The following is a 24,958-nucleotide window of genomic DNA, read 5'->3' on the forward strand; positions in this document are numbered from 1 at the left end:
CAGAATCGGTTTTATATGTTCGGACCGTCTGGTCCCTGTTACCAATCTGGCCGCCGCATTTTGCACAAGCTGCAGTTTCTGAACCGTCTTCAAAGGCAGCCTCAAGTCCTGCAGGACTCCCAGAGAAACAGCAATCCAGCACGACTCCTGCTGGGAGGGACCTGCTGCTGCAGGCTTCTTTTTGCTTGCTCCAGGGCAAACGCCTTTCGATCCTCAGTTTCTCCCTCTGGTGATGCCTGCTCACAGTGTCCGATGGGGAGTGGAGCCTTGGGGCTTCTGTGTCAATGGCCGGCTGGGGCAAGAGAGACTTTTCTCTGCCGGAATGGCTCTTTGTTGCTCTCTTTGGTTTTTCCTTTTTGCTCTGCCCAAGGCCTTTTCGACAGCGGGAACAATTCCCTTCCCTTCCCGGGATTTCCTTGCCGGTCCAGCCTCAGCTAGGGTGGCTGCGTGTCTTGCTTTGCACAGGATGACAGTCCCATCTTCGATGGTGTCCTCCATGCGAAGGGCGTTTTTGCCCAAGCCCAGTTTAAGGATTGGGATCCCTCTGAAGGGAAGGCAGTGCAGGGCCCCCAAAGCTACCTGTCCACAGCGAACAGCACCGGGGCAGCAGATGCAGCAGGCGGGCACCTGGTTGGTGAGATGTTTTCCATTTTTATTTGAATTATTGAAACTGTTTCTAAGTTTGCATCTATACACATACATTAATATATGTACATTTTATGCAAACTTGCACCCTCTTTTCTCCTGTGTGTGTGTGATGCAAACCTTGGGATTCCTGTTACAGCAGCTAAGGTCTTGCAAGCCCTTTGGACAACCAACGTTTTTGGTTATTCCACCCTTCCTCTTCACTTGCTTTTGTTTTCCTTAATACGTCCAGTATATTATTTCTATTATTTATGCAGTTGTGTGCTTTTAGCATTTGTCTCTGAGTTATCTACACAATTGCTGCTTTGGTGCGTGTTTTTGCAAAGCCTTTTGACAAGACATTACATAGGAGGCATGTAGCAGCTTGGAGTTCATTAATTTATTCTGTTTGTTTCTATGTTATTCTGTCTAACAGCTCAGGTCTTGCAAGGCTAATTATAATTTGCTTTTCAGAAAAGCTTTGTCTTGCAACGGACCCTGCTCCAAGGTAGCCAACATCACAATTCCACGTGCAAAAGCTATGAGCTATCAAGCTGCTCAGGTTTTGCAAAGCATATCTCCCAGTGATTTACAAAGGTCTTGCAAGGAACTTTGCTTTGACTTGGCAGCTCAGCTCTTGCAATGTTCATTGTAATGTAATCTGCTTACTGAGGAGCTGACTTGCAGCCCCACTGTATTTTGATCGCACCTCTTTGAAAATTCCCTTCAATTTCAGGGAACTTTTCTTCTACAAAAATGTAGCAGACTTTTTGTGCCAAAAGGACAGAGGCCAAGCAAAGAGGGGAAGATCAGTCTTAAAATAGCAGGCGATGAAAGGAAACAATGGGGTCAGGCAAGGACGACGGGGGCAAGCAACTCTTCCCCTGCCCCCCTTGCTCTGTTGCTGCCGCTCCTCCCCAAGCCTGTCATCTGGGATTCCAGCTAATAGATTTTTCTGGTGATCACCTTGATCCAATGACTTCCCTGTGTGCAGCCGGCTCTCCGTCAGATTATTCTCCTGTTGTTTAATCAAGCAGTTGATTCCTTTGCATCAGTCACTGGGGCGGCTGCCTGTGATTTCATACAGACAAATTTCTGGTATGCAGTGTGTAATTCTGATTGCTGGCATTGGTTGTGCTCTCTCTTTTTAATCACTAAGGTTTTAATGACCATTTTCTAGCACTCATGGAGATAGAGACCAGGCTGCTGTTCTGCACCTGTTCTTTCTTTTACATGACAGCTTAAAAAGGAATTGGACCAGCGTGTGGAGGAAGAGAGGCTAATCAGCCATTATTAGCTCTGATTGATAAGTTCCATGGCCAGAGTAGGTCTTGTTAACAATGTTGGTTAGGAATGCAGCCTCCATGTTCAGAGGCAGTCTACCCCAGGGTACGAGATGCGAGGCACATAAAACTGGGGAGGGCTGTCTCTTTCCCACCTTGCTGGTGGGCGTCTGGTTGGTCACTGGGAAAGAGGTGGCGGGGCACCTTCGCCCTGGGGCTGCCAGCCAGCATTTGCTACGTTCTCCGAACACCACGAACCCGGTTGGATCATCCCTGAAGCTGAGTGCCGGGAGACTTGGGGCCCGCAAAGGCAGCCACCCCCGGCACGTAGTGAAGCTGCGGCATTTGCCCCCGCGAGAGGCAGCGGTGGCCACCAACTTGGGGGGCTTTAGAAGCGGGTCAGCCGGAGCCAGGGCGCGAGCCAGGCTGGGCGTTTCCTCCGGATGCAAGCCTGCCTCTCTGCTGGCGGGCTTCCCGGGGGAGGCATGTGGCGGGCCGCTGGGCTGCTCCTTCGGCCTGCTCCACCTGCAGGAGCCGTCTCTGCTGCCCTCCAGATGCGTCCCAGCCAGGGCGGAGCCGCTCCGCCCGCCTTGGATAGGGGCGACCTCTCCGCCTCCAGCGCGGCCGGTATTGGACGCAGGCGAAGCCACCATCGCCCCGGGAGCTGGACGGGCGGGATATGCAAGCCCAAGGGGCCGGCGGGGGGGGGAGAAGTTGCCCCCCCACTCTCCCCCCCCCGGAGGATGCGGCTCCTTTAAGGGCCGCCCGGCGGCCGCTGGGGGCGCTGCGGAGCCGGCCGCTGGAATCTTCCGCGCTGTCCGCCGCCGCGCAGGTGCCGCCGCCGAACCGGGGAGAGGGGGCCTCTGCATGCTGCGGGGGAGCACGGAGAGGTGAGGGGGCTGCATCATGCAAGGGGGGTCCAGTCAGCCCTGCAGAAGCGGAGTGCATCTGCTGTGCCAGGGAAGGCAGGGGCATCTCGAGGGCATCCTACCGGGGGGGGGCTCGGGGGGCTTCCTGGTGGGCATTGTCCGCCTTTCCCCGGGGGCGGGAGCCGTGGTTTCCCTGCGAACCGATGAAGTGCGCGCGGGGGGATACTTGCCCCGCTCGTCCTGCTGCTGGCATCCCTGGAAGGGTGAGAGATGGGCTTGGCATCCCGGGGGGGGGAGGAGGGACCCAGATGAGCGGGAGAGACCCAACTAAATCGAGTTACGAAAGCCCCCCGCCGCCCATCACTGCCGCCACTTTTCTTCTAAGCCTCTAAGGGGGGGGGTCCCATTTTCCTCCTTTTTAGGGAATCTTCTCCAGCAATGACGTACTGCAAGCAGTGAGCTCCCCCTCCCCACTTTTGGAATAATCCAGACACCCCCCCCCGCGACCTCTACCATTTGCAGTCTCTTCTCCACTCTCGCCCCCCTTCCACTTTTAATCCCCCCCGCAGTCTTGCTCAGGTGGGTAGAAAATGGTGTCAGTGGAGGAGGGGAAGGGAGACTCATTTAAGGAGGTGCTCCCTGCGGGGGGGGGGAGATGGCATCAAAGGCCTGAGGTGGGAGGGGCCGCTGGCTCTCCTGCCATGAGCCCCCTGGCTGCCACTTGGCAATGAGGTCCCCCAACCCTGGGGTCCCTTGTGGCTGAAAGTGAGAGTTTTGCTAGCAACATCTCTGTTAGGGTGAGCGGAAGGGTGAACTTCAGCCTCACAGCCTGTTTTGAGTGTGGCTGTGGGGCAGTGTGCAAGTGGGGTGCTTCTGAACATGGGCAGAGTGCATCCCCCCCCAAACTGGCAGCCTAGCTCTGTGTGTCAGGAAAGGGGAAAGAGGGTCCTTGTGGGGGGGGAGGCAGGGGGAAGGGGTGCTGTGGCTTCTTGAGCAGAGGCCGCAGCACCAGTCAGCCTCTCTTGGCCATTGGCAGGTGAGCCCTCGTAATTTCCAGGGACTCATCAATCAGCGCCATTTGATTTAGACCAAGAAGGCCTCTGGCCTTGCTGCAACTTTGTATGTCTACTTGATTAAAACATAGTAATAAAAATGTTCACTGCTTGGGATGTTTATGTAAAGAGAAATCAGAAACGTTTTCGAATAACTTCTGACCCTAATTATGTTCCAAAAGAAGAGGCGCTTGTAGTGAAAGGTAGCCCTGTGGGCTCCACAAATCCTAAGCATGGAGGAGTATATGGTGCTTCTGGTGGTGGAGGAAAAAGCACTTTGGACATGTTTTCTTCTTTGCACGAGCCCCAGGAGTGATGTAAGCAGGCCCAGGGGCTCAAACAGAGCCTCTTTGCTGGTGATGCATGTGGGTCTCCATCCAAAGGGTGCTGGGCAGCCCTGAGGCACATGGCATTTCCCCAGTGGTGCCACTCTGGAAGGAGAAATATTGATCAGGAGGTCTGCTGGGCCTGTGGCGGCTTGCAATCCACCAGAAGGCCACGAGTCCTGGATTGGGGGGGAGGGACCAGTGTGCCTGTCCTCCACAGCCAGGCCCCCACAGCTGGGTGACTACCCTGGCATCAGTTTTTACGCTCTGGCATCATGCATTACCGAAGGCTGCCATCCAAACCACATTCACTGAGGCAGCGTTCCCCAACCCGGAACCCCCCCCCACCTGGTGTTTTGGACTACAGCTCCCATCAGTGCTAGCCAGCACAGCCATATGATGTTGGGGCTGATGGGCCCACAATAGCTGGAGGGCACCAAGTTGGGGAAGACTGTAATAGGAAGTAAATTTAATTGAACTCAGTGGGATTTATTTCTGAGTAAAAAGTTCTTAGGCTTACACAGGGAGAGTGTCAGCTGGAATGTTTGGGTTCAAATTTCACCTCTGGTGGGACACTCCCTGTGTGGCTTTCAGGGAGCCTCTGTCTTGATAACTTCAGTGCGAGACAACAATACAGACCTACCTTATAGGGTTGTTTTGAGGACTGGTGCAATAACTGCCTGAAGAATGTTCAACACCCTGAAATGCTACAAAAATGCCTAGGCTTCTTATTTTTTTTTCTTGTGGAGGCTCCTTGATGACAGATAGATTCAACAGGTACAGCTTTCTGGGCACAGAGATGCTATCTTAGAGAAGAACAGACTAAACTTGTTGATTTTCTGCTTGCCAGTCAGAGAATCTGGTTTGAGAGGAGCTTGTGTGTGTATGTTTTATGAATTGCATGAGTTTTTGTTTGAATGTGACAGTATTATTATGTATTTTTACTTATGCTGATGTTTTTAAATATGTGTTAAGTTATTGGAGACCTTTTCATAACAAGTGACTAATATGTCTAATAATGCGGTGATGACCAGCAGCTTAAGAGGCTTTTTAAATAGCAGGTTGTCAGCGTCTTAGGGGTCCATCAGTGGCTCTTGGGTATTATGGGTGCCTGGGGCCTCCATGTCCAAAGACAGCTGGATTCGAGATGCTGGAGGGGGTGGGGGAACCAGTCTGATGCCTTGCTTATGACGTTGCCGGGGGCTGTTGGTTCCACTGGACACTTTGCTCTGTCCCACTGAGGGCTCTGATGTGCCTGAGTTGCATAACTGAAGACATATTTTATTTGTGAGTCTAATGGAACTTTTGGAGTTTCAAATCTGTTTGTGCATGCGTCTGCGATTCTTGTTAGCACGCAGTAGAAAGTGGAAGGGAGGTATATTTTAAAATTAAATAGGTCTTTGTTAACTGGCATAGGAAATGAAAAGCCAGTTCAGGCTCCAGGTGTAAAAAATGGCCTTGATCCGAGCATAGAATTTAGAGTTCTACATCTGGTCAGAGAAGCATGCACTGCCTCCAGCAAAAGGAAGTGGGCCTTGTAGCTGCCTCCCACTGAAATGGTTGCTTTTCTGGGTCTGGGGACCACAGGAGGGGGGAATGGGATATTTGTGACTAATTTATGGCTAGATATCATCCTCTGGGCATCCTGCCTTCTGAATGAGTCAGTTCCTCTTCAGCCAGCGGTTTTTCCCTCCTGTTGATTGGCTTTCTTTCATATTCATCATGAATTGCCACATTTCCCGCCCACCTTGCTGAATGATGATAATACCATCCACAGAATGGGCCTTGTTCCACAGGAGACAAGTTGGCTGAGCTCCTGCAGAAAACTCGAGAACTAGGAGCTTGTCAAGGCATCATAGTATTTTGAATGTTATTGTCATGGAGCCCCTTGTCTGAGACCTGTTCTTCAAAACCGGCTGCATTGTGCTGTGCATTCCCTCAAAGTTGCACACTTTTTGCCAAGTTGTTGCATTTCCTGAGCACTCAAAGGACAATATTCTGCCCCTTGTGGAGCTGCAGTACTTTTTAAGTTGTTTTGGGATTTTGTGGTAGATCATTTATCAGTTTAAAGTGGCTTCTGTTGCCACCCCCACCACCCCCAGGGGAGGAAAAATGACAGGAATGAATAAACGAATGAATAAAAGTTGTCACAACTTGGAGAGTTGCTGTGCCCTGATGAGGGGACACAGTTCTGTGTGTTGCTGCTCAGCACTCCTGTGAAAACTCCACGTGTCTCACTGCCTGGCCTACTTTTCGGTAAAAGCATTTATTTATTAGATTTATATCCTGCCCTTTCTCCCAGGAGGAGCCCAGGGCGGCAAGGTTGCCTTATTGCGTAAACGTGCTCTGTATGTGTCTGAGTGCTGAAGGTAGCAAACCTGTTTTTTAAAGAGCATTTCAAATAATTTGGAGGAGGCACCCCTTTCTAGGCTATCTCTTCATACACAGCTTTGGAGTTTCTCCCCTCGGTTGCTGGGGATCAGAATAGGTTTGGCTGCCCTTTGAGAGGACCAGGATAACCAACCAGACCTGCTGGGCACAGCTAGAGGTGGGTTTCTCTGCATCACAGGTGGGGGCACACCTGTTTTTGAAACTGACTTCAGCTCTCTGGAAGGACCTTTGCCTGTCTCCAGCCTCTGTGCTTGTGTGTAGATGGGAGAGTGTTAGCGCTCTTGTGGGGGAGGGACACACCGACAAACTGCCTAGTGAGTGCATTTTTGGAGGGGTTGGTGCATTGTGTGGGTGTGCCACGGCCTTGAGAGTTTGTGTGTTCCCTCCACTACGGCTGCCTGTTGGTTGATCTTTCTCCTCCTTTGGGTCCTGAAGCAGCTGCCGTCGCCCTCCCAGCTACCTGAGGGGTCCGAGTTTGGGAGCTGGTGGTGAACTGTTGCCCAGCAAGTGGCTTCTTAAATCTCAGACAGGAAGGCTTTGATTCCTGGCACTGAATCAGAAAATGGGAGTGACATGAGAAAAGCCTTTTGAGACAGTCTCTTTGCTTTCCCCCCAAATCATATCATTCAGCTTTCTGAGCTTGGCTTTACGGAAGCAAATTGTGCCTGTTTGTACCCTACGCCAGCCTTCCTCAACCGGGCACCCCTCAGATGTGGAGATCTGGAGGGGGCCAGGCTGAGGAAGGCTCACCCCATGCGTCCATGCAGCCAATGTCTTTACCCCCCCGTACAAATTTCATCCCTCCCTCATTTCCCTAAATTATGGTTTAGGGCAGGAACAGGCAACGTGGTGTCCAGCCAGATGTTAGTGTTGGACTCTGACAGCTCCCCTCATCCCTGACCATTGTGCATGCTGGCTGGGGCTGATGGGAGGCGGAGTCCAGCAGCGTCTGGAGGGCACCTCATTGGCTATCCCTAATTTAGGGTTAGGCCTGCGTGGGCACCACCAGCCATAGCAGCACAGGCTGACTGAGACCACTAGGCTGCCCAGCCAGGGGTCCTTTCTCTCTGGACTGGGAGCGCCTTCCGATGGCTGTTGGTGGAGTTTGCACTGAAGCTGGGCCTAGGGCTCCTGCCTCTGAGCTATGGCTTCTGCCCCCACCCTGCTCCCCATTGCAGGTGGGGCGGACTGAGCTTGTGAGAGAACGGCTTCCCCAAGGCGCCATGAAGCAAAAACAGGCACTCTGGGCAAGTTAGCAAGTGATTTTGATGGTCTGTGAAAGCCATTGGGGGGCTGGCAAAGGCCGTGGGGGTCAGGCTTTGGGGTAGGAGGCCAGGGCCCTGCGCAGCAGCAGGAGGCCCTTCCATGAGGCGACCACCTCAGGTGGCAAATGCTGAGGGGTGTGGAGGGGACCGAGCTCTGTGCACCCCCGTGGCCGGTGTGGTGGAGGAGCCATCTGAGGGAGTCCCAACGCTCGGTCTGGTTAGCTTCAAGCAGGGGAGGAGCCATCTTGTCTTCTGTCTTGGGCAGCCAAATGTCTTGGGCTGGTGGCCTTGAAGTGCAGCAGGACCCCCCAAGCAGGCAGGGCATGAAGGAGCGGCCGTTGCCATCTCAAGAGCCCCCCTTGCAGTGCTGGCTGAACGGCTGGTGGAGGGAGAAGGGAGCGACCCTCTTCTCCCCCCCCTTCAGCTGCTGGGATCCGGCCCAGGGTCCTGCTCAGCTTCCGCCCGTCCTGCCCCTCCCTGGACATTTCCCAGCAAGCACTGCTACTCCCCCCCAAAAGACGTGTGTGTAGAGAAACCATGGCAACCGTGTGCTCTCCTTGTGATGCCAGTTCTTAGTGCTGCATCTTCTCCCCAGCGAACGCTGACAGTGTGCAGTGACTCGACTGCGGCTTCTCTGCTTTCTGTGCCACAACCGGACGGCAGATGGAAAAGGCTGGCCTGACCGTTGGGCAGAGTGAGGCGCTCGCCTCAGGTGGCAGGTGTGAGGGGGGCAGCAGCAAGATGTTAGAGGGCAGAATGCTGTGTGCCCCACGGTTGGCCCTGTGCCCTCTGTGCTAGTCTGCTGCCCTTGGGTGCCATGGGGGACTCTGTAATCCCCTCAGCAGGGCCAGATTCAGCCGCCAGTCCTCTGGGTTTCAGTCTACCGAAGGGGGGGGTGGATTGTTTTTCATTCTCCAGGCATTAAAATGCCCTGAAGGTTAGGGTCACCTACTGATCTTTGCCCAGCTTGCTCATGTGCCTTTTAAAAGAGGCTTGATCTGCAGAAGCTTTTCCCAGGATGGTGGTGATTAAGTACAGATCAGCTGATCATGCCTGCGGATCAAGCGGTGGTTGAAAGGCCCAGTGGCTGGCTGAAAAATGGGAAACTGCAAAGCCCCGAGTGTAGGCCAGGTGCGGGGAACCTTTGGCCCTCCCAGCAGCCCCAGCCAGCATGGCCAGAGATGATGGGAGCTGTCCTTCAGCAACATCTGGAGGACCAAAGGTTCCCCACACCTGGTGGAGACCTCAGATGGTCATACCAGACACAATCACTAGAGGGGGAAGTAAGTACACTATTGTAAGAATTTCAGAACAGCCGGCTGGATCAGGCCAAAGGCAGCATCCTGTTATCACACTGGACAACCAGATGCCCGTTATGGGAAGCCCACGAGCAGGACCTGAGTGCAAGAGCAACTCTCCCCTCCTGCGACTACCGGCAACTGCATCTGACTATGGAGGCAGAGTATAGCCATTGCGGCTAATAGCCAATGAGAGCCTTGTCCGCCATTTCTCTAATCCTGTTCTAAAGCCTTCCAAGGTGCTGGCCATCACTGCGTCTTGTGGAAGCGAGTTCTGTAGCTTAACTCTGTGCTGCGTGAAGTACTTTCTTTTGTCTTCCCTGAATCTCCCAACATTCAGCTTCATTCTGAACAGTCCATGAGTTCTAGTGTTATGAGAGGGGGGAAAAACTTTTCTGTATCTGCTTTCTCCATACCATGCATGATTTTATACGCTTCTATTATGCCACCTGAGAGCCAGTCTGGCATAGTGGTTAGAGTGCTGGACTACGACCTGGGAGACGTGGGTTCGAATCCCCACACAGCCAGGAAGCTCACTGGGTGATCTTGGGCCAGGCACTGCCTCTCAGCCTCAGAGGAAGGCAATGGGAAACCCTCTTTGAATACCACTTACCATGAAAACCCTATTTGTAGGGTCGCCATAAGTCGGGATCGAGTTGAAGGCAGTCCATTTTCATTTACATTATGCCACCTCTGACTTGCCTTTTCTCTAAACTGAAAAGCCCCAAATGCTGTGACCTTTCTTCATAGGGGCATCGCTCCATCCCCTCGATCATTCTGGTTGCCCTTTTCTGAAGCTTTTCCAGCTCTACAATATCTTTTTTGAGGTGAGGCGACCAGAACTGTATGCAGTATTCCAAATGCAGCCACACCATAGATTTATGCTTTGTCAGGGGCTTAATGTCTTAAATAAGACATTAACTGATCCCAGATGTGGCTGATGAAGTTACTCAAGGTATGCACCTAAGGTGCAAACATATAGTATATCCAGACCATCGGTTCCAAGTTTCAGTAGCTGCAGGATCATTTTGGAAGTGCTCTCCTTGGGGGGCTTCCTGAAGGCATCTGGGACTGATCTGACCCAGCAAGGAAATTCTTCCATCCGTGGGGTTCAGTGTTAGCCACGATAGCTAAGTGGAACCTCCATGTTCAGGAGCAGTTTGCCTCTGAGTACTAGATGTTGGGAGCAAAGAAGGAAAAGCCATCTATTTCCTTCATGCCCTGCTGTGGCCTCTGTCTGGCCAGGGTGGGAGGGTGACAACAGGGTGTCAGACTAAAGGCAACAGACCAGAAGTCAGACCAGTTGAGCCTGGTGGCACTGGAGGACATCCATCTTGCCTGGATGAGGGTCATACTTTTGGGATCAAAGCCCCATTGGTGGGTGTCTCCTTGGAGAGATGTTGCTGCTATCTGAAGTGGGAAAGGGGGGGGTGTTTTATTTATTTATTTATTTATAAAAATATTTCTATGCTGCTTTATCATAAACAAATACCAAAGCGGTTAACAGCAACCATGCATATATGCAATAAAACCCTCATAAAATCAACCAAAGTTGTTGGCCTTGACCTGACCCCTGCTTCACTCATTCCTTTCCAGCTTGGGGCCGAGCGTCGGCATGGAGCGGAGAGCGCAGTCTCCTTGCCCAGCTCTGCACTCCTGCCACCCTCCAACGGCCACCAGACCAGGTAGGTCGCTTGGGTGGGACGCCATGTGGCTCCTGTCTCCACCACACCCAGCGTGGCTTCAGTTCCACGAGGCTTCTACAGGGGAATTTCTGGGTGGACCATCCCTTTGTTAATCTCAGGGGAGGGGGCCCCACCTGGATTTTCCACTTTGGTGCCCCAGAATTTCCCAGGCTGGTCCTGATGGGAACATCCTTCTGCACAGAGATGGCAGCCACAGGGAGCCACGTGCAGCCACCACAGTGGTGTGGCCAGACTGCTGGTTACCTGTTGCCCTCATTTGCCCCCATTTTTTGGGAGGGACGGTATGCCAGCATGCCCAATTCTTTTGTCCCACAAATAATGGAAGAATCTCGTTGTCGTGGCCCTGGGATGCTTTGCCTTTTCTTTATTTTTATTTTCTTTATTAAATTTATATCCTGCCCTTCCTCCCAGAAGGAGCCCAGGGCGGCAAACAAAACCTGTCCTTGCATGATCTCTGGGCAGAGCCTGCAGCTCAGTGAAGGGAGCACAAGCTTTCAGTCCCTGGTGGCAGCTCCAGTTACAAGGATCGCAGGTGGCAGCAGGTGCTGGGAAAGCCGTCCCTGCCGGTCAGAGCAGACCATGTGGAGCTGGATGGACCAGAGGTCTGATGCAGGGAAACTGGCTCAGTTCCCCTGCAGGAGTGCCACAGAAGGGTGTCATGCCTTATTCTCTGAGTACTTTATGCACTAGTCACCCCCAACTTGGTGCCTTCCGAATGTTTTGGACTACAACTCCCATCAGCCACCACAATGCGGTCCTATTCTCTGCTTCCAGTTGGGGAAGGCTGTATACTGTACTCTGGATATGAACAGGTGATACTTTCCTTGTCTTCCTCCTGTTGGGATCATATTCAGCTTAAAAAAACCCAAACACCTACATTCAATATGGAATATATTCATACTTTGCACAAGAATGGAATCTGTAATCTGCTTTTGAACTGTACAAATTGGCATCTGTTTTGTTCACGTAATTCTGTTTATCGAGGAGGGGTAAGGCGCCTCCATATTCAGGGGCTGTCTGCCTCTGAGTATCAAGTTCTAGGGACAACCCATGTGGGGTGGCCATCATCTACGCTCCCCGAGAGCACTTTCCAGCAATATCTGCTGAACTTTTACAGGCCTTTGATCTGACTTAGCAGAATTCTCCCAGAATTTCACAAAACTTTTAGCCTGCTAAACATTGAAATATCCAAGCAGTATAGAAAGAAAGAAAGAAAGAAAAAGAAATGCACCCTAAAAACAATAAAATGTCATAAAAGCCTGATAAAACAGATTCCAGGCAGATTCAAAATGGTGGGCAAATTAACAGCAATGTCCTAATTGCCCAGGCTAGTTAGGAATGGAGTCTTGATGCTCAAGGTACCAGGTGCTGGTGACAGGAAACTGAGGAGGGCCGTTGCCTTTCTGGCAACATCTGATTGGCTGCCGTGGGAATCAGGACTATATGGGCTCTCATGGCACTCCTTAGGCTGATGGAAGAAGAGGGATACATAAAGCCCCCTGTTCCCTTTCCACCTTTAATTCCTCTGCCTGCAAGGCCTTGGGCGGTTTTGAGAGCCACGAAGCAGTTGCTTGTGTGAGTGCTCCTTTGGCTCCCCTCCCTCCCCTGATGAAGCCCCCCCGCCTCTCCTCTTCTTCTTTTTCAGGGCTTCCCCGTTGCGCTGAGATGATCTGAGGAGGGCCTGGAAGGAACAGGGAGACTGCTTTTTTAAGATGACCCGAACGGACCCGCCTGATATCCTGGTGTCTACAGTGTATCAGGGCATCAAAGTGGCCTCAGTTGCCCCCTCCCAGTCTGCCTTCTGCCCGCCCGTGAGGCAATGTGACACCCCCATGTCTTCCTCCCTGGAGAATCAGCACCCCCAGCGCTTCAACAAGCGGCACTGTCGCAGCTTTGACTTCTTGGAGTCCCTGGACGAGCTGCCCTCCCCCCCTCCGGCCATGGAGCGCCCCCCCCAGCGGCCCCCCACGCCAGAACCGTCTCCCACTCCTGCCGGTGGCAGGAAGGCTTCCCTCAGGGCCACAGCTCTGGAGGAGTATGTCAGCAAGGCCTACTCCCGCGGAAGGGACGTCCCAAAGGATCCAGCCCCTCAGGTAGAGCCCAAGAGGCGCTCCCGGTCCAAGAGCGCCCCCCGGGTCAAGTCCACCTTCACCCCGGTGGCCATCCCCATGTCCTCGTGCTCTCCGCCAGCACCGACCAGGAGGGGGCGTGAGGCCCACCGGGTGTCGCGGGATCCTGAGCGAGCAGAGCTGTCCCCGCGCCGTGAGGGTAGCTATGCTTCTATGAAGGCCCTGATGAATGAGGTCCACCCCATCAAGCTGCAGCCTCAGCGCAGCAGCAGCCGCTTTTCGCCCCTTTGTGTCACCGGGGCAAACTGCTACGAGGAGGCCCCCCCGGCTGTGAGGCCCCCCCCCCCACCGCCAAGCGTGCACGTCAAGTGCCGTGTGGACATCAAGCCGGATGAGGCCACGGTGATGCACACAGCACGCAGTGCCAAAGCCTCACATGGCCACGGGGAAGCCCTGCCAGCCTGGCCCAGGCCTCCGGGCACCGCTCACAGCTTGACAGTGCCCAGCAGTCGGCAAGTGTCCATGTCTCGGACTCCCACGCCAAGCGACACCTACAGTGGGGAGCACCGGCTGCTGGCACCATACCCTGCTGACCTCTGTGATGGAGGCCCTGCCGTGCCCGAAGGTGGCTGCACCCCATACCCTCCCTACATGCCCACCAAGTTCTTCTATGCTGAGGAGCCCCTTCCCTCTGGCAACTTCCCTCTGAAAGGCTCTGGCTATGAGGGGTATCATCCCCATTATGGGGGGCAAGTCCTCCCCCCCCAGCCCTTTTATGCAGAAGAACCTCCACAGGGCAGCTTCCACCCTCTCCAGGCCAGAACATTTTTTGTGGAGGATAACAGGACTTACCCCATCCAGGAGGCCCCTGCTGCCCGGACTTACTTTGGGGATGACCCCCACTTTTACACCCCCAGGACCCCTCCTGTGAAAGCCATCTATGCTGAAGACCCCAGGGCTTACCCTCCCTTGAGGTCCAACCCCCGAGTCTTCTACACGGAGGATTATGGGAAATACCACGAGCGGGAAGTCGTGTCCCGAACTTACCCCCACCCCCGCAGCGCTCCTCCGCCTGTGCAGTTCAATGACTGGTACTCCCCCAACAGGGGGGCACTGCCCTACCAGACGTGGCAGATGTGCCGTTTCCCAGCCCACCAGCCTGCTCCCCGGGGAGCCATGCTGTCCTCCTGGCACGCCAGCTACAGCGTCAGCCCTCCCCGGCTTGGCATGGATACGCGGCACTACTCAAAGTCCTGGGACAACATCCTGACTCCCCACATGCACCGGGAGGACCCTCTGTTGCGCGGGCGCAGCTATGAAAACCTATTGGCCCGGGATCCTCATCGTGCCTTATCCCCTGATGACCGGCGCCAGCCAGTAGTGATCAACCTGTCCAGATCGCCCAAGCGCTATGCTGCTCTTTCACTCTCTGAGAATTCCCTCATTGAGAAGATGCATGTCGATGGGGGGCGCCATGGCTGGTTTGTCACCCCGGAGATCACCATCACGGACAACGACATCCGGGCAAACAGCTTCTGTAAGAATGAGCGGCGCTCAGCCAGCTGGGATGTGTTGGATTCGGGTGATGCCCGAGACAGGGGCTGCATCCCAGCCCGGCCCTACATCCCAGATTCCACTGCCAAGGAGAACGCTGCCCGCCAGCGCAGCCTGGAGCAGTTGGACGAGCTCATCACGGACCTAGTCATTGACTACAAACCCCCTTCCATTTGCCAGCCCAGCGAGGTCAGCAATTTGGCGGACCAACTCCGGCAATTAATTAGTGACGGAATGGCCCTGCCTCCCAAGAAGCCGGAATCCTGGAAGTCTCTGGAGCCCCTCCCCACCAAGGAGCAGCCTGGACGCAGCCTCTTCCACGCGGAGCTCCGCAAGGACCAAGGCCGGCGAACCGCTGAGGGGCCTGTCCTCACTGGCCCCTTTGAGAAGTCCTTGGACGACTGCTCCCCAGACCTCAGTGCAGACGAGGACGACGTGATGATGTGCTCCAACGCCAAGTGCCGGCGGACAGAGACGATGTTCAATGCCTGTCTCTACTTTAAGTCTTGCCACAGCTGCTACACTTACTACTGCTCCCGCAACTGCCGGCGGGAGGACTGGGACACCCACAAGGAGAGCTGCATCTACGGGCGGATTGGCAGCACCTGTCGCCACGTGCTCCAGTTCTGCCGGGAGAATGGGGAGGTGCACAAGGCCTTCTCCCGCATCGCCAAAGTGGGCTTCCTCTCCCGGGGCCGCGGAGTGCTCTTTCTGGGCTTCCCCAACTCGGGCTCGGCAGAGAACTTCCTGCAGTTCGGCTTGGAGAGCTTGCTGATGTCGCCCACCTACCTGTCGCTGAGGGAGTTGGAGGGCTACTCAGACAACCTTGGGGACTATGCCCGGGAGCTGCAGGAGGCTGGCCACCAGTACGACCCGGATGAATGTTTCCTCCTGAATGTCACTGTGGCAGTTGGGCAGAACGTCCCTGAGAGGCCGTCCCCAAAAGTGCAGGTGCCGACGGTCCGCAAGTACGCCAAGGTGGCGTTAGCATCCTCCAGCCCTGAAAAGAAGATCCTCAAGAAAGAGCGAGACATGGAGACGCTGATCCTGACGCCTCCTCCCGGCACGGCGGACATCGACAAAGAGGGTGAGGAAGGACGCAAAGCCCGTGAAGTCTGTTTCATCAACATCCAGCGGGAGCTGCGCATCCGCGGCGTCTTCTTGAGGCACGAGTTCCCCAAGATTTATGAGCAGCTCTGTGCATTCGTGGAGAGCAACAAGCGCTTCACGCCCACCACCATTTACCCCATTGACAAGAGGACTGGGAAGCAGTTCATGTGCATGATCATGGCGGCCTCCGAGCCACGCACTCTCGATTGGGTGGCGAGTCCCAACCTCCTGGATGACATCATGTGATCCCTCCTCTCCTCTCCTCCCAAGGGTCTCTTCTTGGTTGCCCTTTTCTTAAGAGGTGTATCTTATTTTCTGAGTAATAATGTGCTTGGTATGTTCGTGTTCTTTCTACAGCCTATCTTTGCCCGGGGAATGTGTCAGCCCAGCGAGGGGAAGCTTCCCTGGGGAAAGATCCTGCCTGTAGTGCGCCTCCACCTTAGTGGCTTCTGGGTACTGAAAGCTGAAATGCCTCCTTCTGAAATGTGAACCGGGAGTTTTGAAATGTCCAGTTGGGAAAACACTGTAGTGATTTTTAAAATCTCAACAACTTAAAAAGTTTTACTGGCTTACTTTTATGCCATTCATGCTCAACCCTGTTTTTTCTTCCACATTCCTCTCCCCAGCACAAACTCAAGAGTTTTCATGGTAGGGAATACTGGTGTTGAGAACAGAAATTGCAGGTGGCAGGTGAACACAACCGATGTTTTGCTTTGGGCAATTTCCTTGGGAATTGTGTGGTTGCTCATCTACCCTAAACTATTTTTCAGCTTTATCCTGCCGTTGCTGCATCTAGTATTGGCAAGTGGGAGGGGCAACAGGGCAGCAGCAGTGGAGTTCATTCTAAGTAGCGTTTAAGCAACTAGGCTTTGATGCCACAGCTTAAGGTCTTTGGGGGCGCAGTGGGGAGGGGTCCCTTCCTATGGGGCTGCTGCTGTGCATGGTCTGCCAACTTTGCCTGGCCGAGGGGCCAGTACTGTCTTCGGACTTCCAAGAAAGCCATTTGGCTGCTGGTTCACCCTGTAACCACTAGACAAGAGTGCTACCTCTCTCAGCAAGCGTGGTCAGAGATTTAGACACGAGTCCTACTGCCCATCTCTTGGGGAAGACCCCAGTGCTCTTTGCAGCTGCTCCACAGAGACACCTCCTTCTCAGTCGCAAGCCAGGGGAGGGGAGCTCCAGCCACGCCTCTCTGGTAATTTGCAGAGGTTTCCAGTTTGTGGCTTGTGTTTGCAGGAGTGGGAAGCCAGGAACAGCTTGGGAAGTGTGCAAAGATGAAGCAGGGGTGGGTTGGGGAGGCAGCTCCCATCCCTGAGCAACTGCCAGTCCATGTAGACAATCTGAGTGAGGTGGATCAATGGTCTGGTCTACGGATGCTCCTTACTGGTGCAGTGCTTTGGAAAATCTGCACAAGGTGCTGCTTTCCTGAGCAGCCGAGGAAGTTGGCACCAGACGATATATGCTGCTGCCTCTTGGGTGTGTGTATGTGCAGGATCTTGAATGGATGAATCTGATGTAATCAGAGCCCGCCCAGCTCTGCTCTGCTGAGGCAAAGTGGGGGGTGGGGGCACAGATTAAGAAAGGCAAAAATGGCAGTGCAAGCACCCCCAACCTCCATCTTGACTGTCATAAATGCTTTATTTCCCACGCACCCACCCAGTGATCACACCTGCAAATCCTTGCCCTGCAATGCCCTGCTTACAGCTGGGATTTCCCCCCACCCCATCTTGTGAGTGAAGAGGGCACCCTCCTCCGCTCTGCGGGCAACCGTGAGCCTGGAACGTGGCTGGGGAACTCGTGGCCCAGCCTCTGAGTGTTGTCGGACTCTTGTTGTCCAGCAGCCTGCGCGACCTGTGTTCAGGGACGCTGTGAGTTGTTGCCCAAAATATCTGGAGGCCACTAGGTTGGCAGATGCTGTCCTGTTGCAGGAAAATGTCCTGATTGCTGTGGACGGAGCTCCAGCACCCTGCTTTGTTGGGCCACCACCTGCGCTCTTGCTGTTCCGAGCCCTTTCTGCCCGCCATCAAGGGCCATTGCCTCTTCTCTCCTCCAGTGGCGACCAAGCCATAGCTGCCAGGCTTGGAGGTGACAAATCAGCAGCAGTGCGGCAGCGTCCAGCCCGTTTCTCTTTCTAAGGGGCAGGATTGGACCCCGAAGCCGCTGGTCCCTCACTGCAGCTGAGCCTTGGAACGGGGCTGCAGATTGCAGCTCTGCTGCAAGTAACTGAACACGGTTTGGAGCAGCAAGAGGAAAGGCCCAGTGGGGGGGAGAAGGGTTCACATCAAGCTGCAGGCAGGGCTTGGTGCTACGCAGGAACTCTGCAGGGACTAAAGGACGGGGATAGGAGCATCATTCCAGGTTCAGTGCCCAGTGGCAGCCTCCACATAGGGCTGGGCAAGGCTCCCAGTATGGAACCCTGGAGAGCAGCTGCTGCCAGTCAGGGTAGACAGGACTGACCACGGCTCTGACTCGGGATAAAGGCGCTTCCGTCAAAGCAAGGGCTGCAGCCCATGAGTGCTGGGGCTCCTTCGTTGCCTGCAGCAGGGCTCAGGGTCACTCTCTGGCCTCTCCAACAAAACCACAAACCTGGCAGCAGGTGAGGGGGGAAGACAGCTCCTCGCCACACACCCTGGAGAGCTGCCATGAGTCAGAGTAGACAGTTCTGGGCAAATAGTCTATCCCGGCATCAGGCAGCTTCAGGTCTTCAAAAAGCACAAAATGTGGGCACAGAATTCAGCCCCTTGTCAATGTCTCCTTCCATTCTTTAAAAAGATACATATATATATATATATATATATATATATATATGTTGCACAACTTTTTCTTGCGGCTAATAATGGGAGAGGGATAAGGGGGGACGGAAGGTGTTTAAAACCCTGCCTTGCATCACTTCAAATCGTATTTGACCTCCTTCAGGATGTGGAGATTCCATAAGCCAAACTGCCTGACGTCACAGCAATGAGGGCTAGGAACTTGTTTGGCCTTTTTGACAATGAAGATCAAGATTGTTCAGGAAACTGAACTGCAGCAAACGCCACTTTCTCTGCTTCGTCCTGCACTTTGCAGAAATATACCCAGCTGCGTATGTGCAAACACAGAGCCGTTGCCAGTGTCAAATTTGGGGTACTCAGCACCTCATTGTTTTTGTGTCCCCCACCCCCACCCAGGTGGCTTGTAGTCATTAACAAAACAACTTTAAGACAACAAACAATAAAAAGCAATAACAGCAAACAAAGAAAACAGTGTAACAAAGGCAGATTAAGGAGATAGAGAATAACTGCACCTGTAGGGGAGGGTCTCTGGCTCAGAGCTGCTTGGCAAGGGTAGCACAGCCCCAGAATGCTCACTGGCCCTGGGCGTCCAGCCTAACACAGGAAAGCACATTTTGCTGTGGGAGGTGACGGCTGCTAAGGTGGCACAACCACTTCTGAGCAAGAGCACTCTGTCTGAGGGAGCTGCTGCACCTTTCAAGGCCACAGTTGTTCTTCCCTCGCCCAGATGCTGGTTTCTGTTCGAGAGGGTTGTAATTTCTCCAGCAAAGAGCTCACACTGCCAGGAAGGTCTTCCGAATGTTTCGTCTCAATCTGTTCTCTTGTCATTTTTGCCCATTCGTTTGCATTCTGTCCTCTGGAGCAGCAGAGGAAGAATTTGCTCCCTCGTGCCTAGACCTTCACATATTTTAAGATGGGTCTCTTGTTGCCTCTTAATCATCTTTTCTCCAAGCTAAACACATCCAACTCCTTCAGGTTCTGCCTCCAGGCCTCTTGCCATCTTTGTCGCCCTCCCGTGGACCCATTCTAGTCTGCCGATATCCTTCTTACGTTATGATCCTTGCTCTTTCCAAAACGTCTTCAGTCTGCTTCCCTTTAGCTGACAGAAGAGGTGGGGTGACTTTACAGCATTCAGTCCCATCCCTCAGGCTTTTAGCCCTTCCCCCCTCCCTGCACCTAAAATACGCTTTTGTGTGTGTCATATTTGAGCAGCCCCCAGGGGCTAAAATGAATGTACCTGCAGCTCTTGGAGCCAAACATGCTGTTGCTTTTGGCTGCTTTTGATATTAAGCCCTGCCCTGCTGGGTCAGCCCAAGGGCCATGATCATCAGCATGTCTCCTCTGGAAGCTGCTATCTGGACATCAAGGTGGTAGCCATTCACATGACTTGCCCCGAGCAGCTGGCAGTCTGAGGTAGACTGCTTCTCACCACGGAGGTTCAGTTTGGATATTGGGGCAAATAGCTGTGGACGGACCACTCCTCCTCCTCTTCTTCCTCCATCACCACCACAACGTACATCTCTGTTTTTATTCTCAACGCATCTCGTGGCAGCAATTCCCATAAGTGATATTTCATGTTGCATGGAAGCCCTTCCTCCACCCTCGCGTCTGTCATGACCCTGGGTGATCTTGAATTCTAGTATTATGAGAGAGGGAAGGACAGAAAAAATTATTTGCGTTATTCCTACTTTTCTCAACTTCTGTTTCTCTACTTTGTTGGCTCGTACTAGTGCTCAAATTATTGGGGGGTCTTAATGAAACCCATCAACCTCATACTCTGATGTCCACTAACTTTTAACCAAATCATGGCCTCCCTGATCACCTAATAACTAAGAGGGCTGGGACACACACACACATCGGTAATTGGAGCATTGCCTCACCCCAAACCTCTTTTTTAAACCCTCGAAACACAAAACGCTTCCCCCTTCCCTTGTACAGAAGGGCCCCCAGTCTCTCCCACTTGCCCTTTCTCCCAAAGCTTTTCCCAAGCTTGGCAATCCTTTTCAAACTGCGTGCTGTGGCAGCTGGCAATGCCCACTGTTGAGGGTGCGCCACCAGCTTTGTAGCGCAGGATTGTGTTCCCTTTGCTTGGTGCCCTCAGCACACAGCCCTCCCTCACTGGCTTGGCCTTGTGCTATTATTTTGCTCAAGGTTGGGAGGGGCAGCTGAGGAGTGACTCCCCATCATCTTCTCTGGTTGATTGTCACCTTTACCAGATACGCCATGATGTCAGGTTCAGATTTGGGGGGGTGAACCCGCCGAGGAACTGACTTTCAGTGGTATTGCAGGCGCGACCCCCCCCCCGTCTGAGCATGATGTAAAGTCCATCTTGTTTGCAGATAAGAGGTGGCAGGGAGGCAGGGAGGGGCAAGGTGGCTCCCTCATATTCCTCTTCTCTGCTCCACATTCCCAGCTGTGTTTTTTTGCCAAATGGTTTTGTTCCTGCCAAAGTTTAAGGGCCATGCATGAGGGTCTAGGCCCCATTTGCGTGATGTATGCATGGGGAAACTGGGGGGAGGGATGCTCAGTTTTTGCATATGCAGGGTGGGGGGAGGGTTGCATTTTACGATTCCAGGTGAATTCATTTGCTGGGGTCCCAAAATATGTATTAAGGGGTAGTGGGACACGCCCAAGAGCGTGATGAGGCCCCTGATGGCTATGGGCATGTCAGTGCCGTCACCCCCACACTTGCAGTGCTGCAAGAGAGCCACTTGCACCCGTCGTAAAGATTTCTTTTTAAATCCTTTGGAACCCTGGAAGGCTGCCCACTGCCTCTGCATAAACCATTGTTTGAACTTGACCTCTTTCCTCCTAATCCAGGAGTAGCCAATGTGGCACCCACCGTCTGTTGTTGGACTACAACTCCCATCAACTGAGGCTGATGGGAGTTGTAGTACAACATCTGTAGTACAACATCTGCCCCATGCTGGCTGCCCCAGTCCTAATCAGTTGCTTCTCGAGGCCACTAATTTTGTTACATCTCTGGACGGCATCATTTCCCTTCCAGAATAACTTGTCCTCAGAGGAATGATTTATGCAGATATGCGGGAGGCGGGGGCAGGAAAGGAGTCCTCTGAGGACTGGTAAATCTTCCTATTACTCTTTTTTCAGGATGAGTGTGGAAGAGTGAAATGGTGCCTCCTGTGTTAATTCAGAAAAAAAGTGTCAATTTACTTTCAGAAGTTTGGGAAAATCTGATGTATTGTTGACATGTCCTAGATGTAATGGAGATAAGGAGTGGGTCTGTGTGTGTGTGTTTAATGGGGGCCAATGGTGGATAAAGCTGGGAACTGTGGGGAGGGGGGCACTGATGGGTGCATCGTGGGTGGGTGGGTGTGCATAGATGGTGTTCTGTTCTGGGACAGGTGGGGGGCTCAGGAAATGAATGAGAGGGGTCCATTCCTCCCTGGTCATCCACATTGGCCGTAGACTGTTCTGGTGTTGCAAACATGTTGTGCCCAGTCACTTTCACCAGGGCTACGCAGTCCTACAGAGGGGCAGGAGTGCTTGCCTTCTACCCTCCTGGTGGCTTTGGGGTGGCTCTGCCTTGCGCCCCCAGCTTGGTGGCCATGTTTCCTTATAATCCGGTTTGGGTGTGCCCATCCACAGCACCATAAGGAAATGAAGGTCCAGGGATTTCTGAGGGGGAGGCCATGCCTGCGCTTGGGGGCTTCCCCCAGCTCCCTTTTCCCCCAGCACACCTGACCCAGACCCACCTGACCCAGACCCACCGCGGCAACCTGAGGAGTGTGTTGTCTCAAGGACAACGCCAGATTTTGCCTGACAATCTTTTCCCAGTGAAGAATTGCATTTCAAAGGTGGTTCAAATCAGGTCTGAGTGTTGAGATCACCAAGTTTTAAATCCCAAAGGTCTGAGCTCTGCCTTTTGCTTCAGGTTTGAGCACAAAAGGTTTCCAAGACCAGGAGGAACTGGCGGTCCAGATTTGGAGGGGACATAGCGGTGGTGATGGTGTTGGCTTACTCTGCTAGCTAAAATTGGTTTATACAAGTACGTGGCTCCTCCTCCTCCGCAATTGTCAGAGAGTGGATGGTGGGGATTTGGCTTGCTGTGCCTTAAGAACCAGCCTCCTGGCAAGAGGGTCCTGCTGCTGGATCTGAGGTAAAGCAACAAAAGGGCAGATCTGCCAAAAAGCACAGTTCATCTCTCACACTCTGGCTGAACAGCATCTTCTTCCTGCAGAAAGAATGCCATCTCCTCCTTTGGTGTTGGCTCCTCCCCCCCCCCCGCTACCTCTTTTCTTCACAAGACAGCATCCTGCAAAGGGAGGGAGGGTTCCAGGGTGCTGTGCTGGGCCTTAGATGCGCTGGTGCCAGAGGCAGAAGAAAATGTCTGCCTTTTTCAGATTTGCCCTTCCAGTACCAATCTGGTCACCTCAGGCTCTATTTTCCCCACCTAACAGTGGCGGAAGCTCTCTTGGTGCCCCATATTCCCATGAGGGCATGCACTCTGCTATACCTGACAGGCACCTTCCAAAGTCCTTTGCCAGCACCTCGTCCCTCTCTTTTCTTCTGTTTTGTGTGAAGGCCCTTGGGTGGCCCCTTGTCCTTCCTTCATCCCTAGGTTAGCAAAACAGAGGCCGGCCCCACCACATCTTGGTGGACCCTTTCTGGCTCTTTGCCTGCCATCTGAGCCATGAGCTGAGCCATCTTCCACCCAAGGAGGCAATGGATCCCTTTTGGCTGCCAGAGAGCCCTTTCAGTTTATTCCTCCAACCAGCTGTTGCCCCCTTTTCCCCAGGAGAATTTTGCTGATCCAGAAAGAGATTCTTTGATAAATGCATGTTCTATTTATTTCCTTAAAACAAAAGAAGAAAATATACTGCATAAATATTGAAGAGTTCCACATTTTCTCTTGTGCAGAACAAAACTAGGTCCATATTTTCTCACGTTGCCAATGTCTGAGTTTGTTGGTTTCCCGACACAGTTCTGAAGATATAATGAAAATCTATACATATAAATCTATATATATTATATATATATATAAAATATGAAAAAAATTCCTTTGAATAAATATAAAATATAACTTGAATGTACAGCCTTTCAGTCTCTGCTTGCTTTTTTCAAGGGGAGGCCACTTGTGACAGTATGGAGGCAGAAAATTTGAGGATGGGGGCAAATGGAATGGCATCCTGCCCATGAAATGGGGGGAATTATTCTGGATCAATGGATCTGGAGTCTTAATTTTTTTTAAAGTAAGATTTTGAGGTGTAACCTGATCTCAGCTACATATTGGTTGATAGTGGTAAAAGAATGGCAATCTGGATATGGTCAGATGTGGTTTTCCTAGATTCAAGGCTCCGGATCCTCCTGGTACTGCATAGATGTGTTTTAAGCCCAAGAATCTGCCAGGCCCCAACTCTGAAGGTTCTTCACTACTCCTATCTTGAATCCATTTCCTGCAAGAGCCCGCTTAGCTTCTATTGATAGCTTGCCCTTAAACAAATTGCCAGGGGGCTAACTTAATAAACATAACAAAGCATTAAGTCATTCTTCTGCCCTCTCCAAAGAAACACCAAGGCAGATCAGATTAGATTAAAATTTAGAACAAATAACTGGCTTTTGAAGAGGTGGTGTTAGTAAATTAGCCAAAACAGCTTTTCCCCTTTTATAACTGTTTTACCACCCTAATGCATGAGGATGCCATTGTTCTAGAACACTCATAATTCATTCAGCATTTCAAAAAGTATATTTCAAGTTATTATGTGCCTTTAATGGAACGGAAGCTGTGTGTGGGTGTTTTGGACCCATGCACATGAAATGGCATGCATTGCATTAGAGTCAACATGCACCAACTCTCCCACCTCAAGATGGCTGTTCTTTCTGAGGCTGGTGGGGGCTGTAAGCCAAAACAAATGGGGGGCACCAGAGTGGTAAAGGCTGTGCAGGGAGAGAAGACAAAGTGGAAGGACTCTCTTAAGTTAGCTAGCTCTTCCCAGACAGCATCTTCAGACCGAGGCCAATGCAGACTTCACAGCTTTGAACCGAGCCACCTGTTTTTTCCCCTTCCCCCCCCCCCCAGTAAAAAAAAAATTTTTTTTGCTTTGCTTAACATCTAGTCTGAGTACAAATTCTGGATAACGCAAAAGCTCACAGTTTTGCTATCTTGCAGTTGGCCTAATAAAGGTTTTACTCTACTGTGGATTTCTGGCACTGTTACTTTTTGCGGGCCTCTAGTGCACCAACAATTTCTTTTTTAAAGCCTGTTTCCCCCATTCCCTGCATCCAATACCCCACAATAACTGGAGGTCTGGCACTGGAAACATACCCCAGGCTGGAGCTGCAGTCCGATGTGAAACCAGAAGGAAAACCCACCTTGTCTCATAGGGCTTGCTTAAGGCCCATGTATTTAGGACAGCTTCTCAAGGGCAGCGAACCCTGTGTAACTCCAACCCCAAACCCGGGACTCGGGAGGAAGCCCCAGGCAACCCAGAGGGGTTTTCTTCTGATGGCAGCGACTTTCTTTTAAATAGATTTCTAGCCTCCCTGCTAGATGGGAAACCTCCTGTGGGTTCCTCCAGATGGTGCTGGATGCCAGCTCCCACTGTCATCATTTTCGGCTGTGGCCCGCAGGCTTTGGACTACCCCACGCGAAGAAGCCCACTCCACTTGGAGAAATCTG

General features: G+C 52.5%; 1 protein-coding gene across 2 annotated transcripts; it reads left to right on the forward strand.

The window, feature by feature from the left end:
- Positions 1 to 568: 568 nt before the first annotated feature.
- AJM1 (apical junction component 1 homolog) lies at positions 569 to 16,119 on the forward strand. 2 transcript variants are annotated; one of them, XM_061604018.1, is made up of 3 exons: positions 569 to 634; positions 10,705 to 10,793; positions 12,460 to 16,119. In XM_061604018.1, exon 3 carries the CDS (start codon positions 12,527 to 12,529, stop codon positions 15,791 to 15,793), a length of 3,267 nt encoding a protein of 1,088 aa, XP_061460002.1. In that variant the 5' UTR covers positions 569 to 634; positions 10,705 to 10,793; positions 12,460 to 12,526; the 3' UTR covers positions 15,794 to 16,119. The 2 variants fall into 2 exon arrangements, with proteins under 2 accessions (XP_061460002.1, XP_061460001.1); XM_061604017.1 differs by lacking the exon at positions 569 to 634 and adding an exon at positions 2,308 to 2,797.
- The last annotated feature ends 8,839 nt before the right edge of the window (positions 16,120 to 24,958 follow it).

Source organism: Rhineura floridana, chromosome 20 (genome assembly GCF_030035675.1).
Source record: "Rhineura floridana isolate rRhiFlo1 chromosome 20, rRhiFlo1.hap2, whole genome shotgun sequence".
Taxonomy (NCBI): domain Eukaryota; kingdom Metazoa; phylum Chordata; class Lepidosauria; order Squamata; family Rhineuridae; genus Rhineura; species Rhineura floridana.

Excerpts from the sequence above, each read along its gene's own strand:
- AJM1 (XM_061604018.1), top strand. The coding sequence starts at position 12,527 with ATGACCCGAACGGACCCGCCTGATATCCTGGTGTCTACAGTGTATCAG.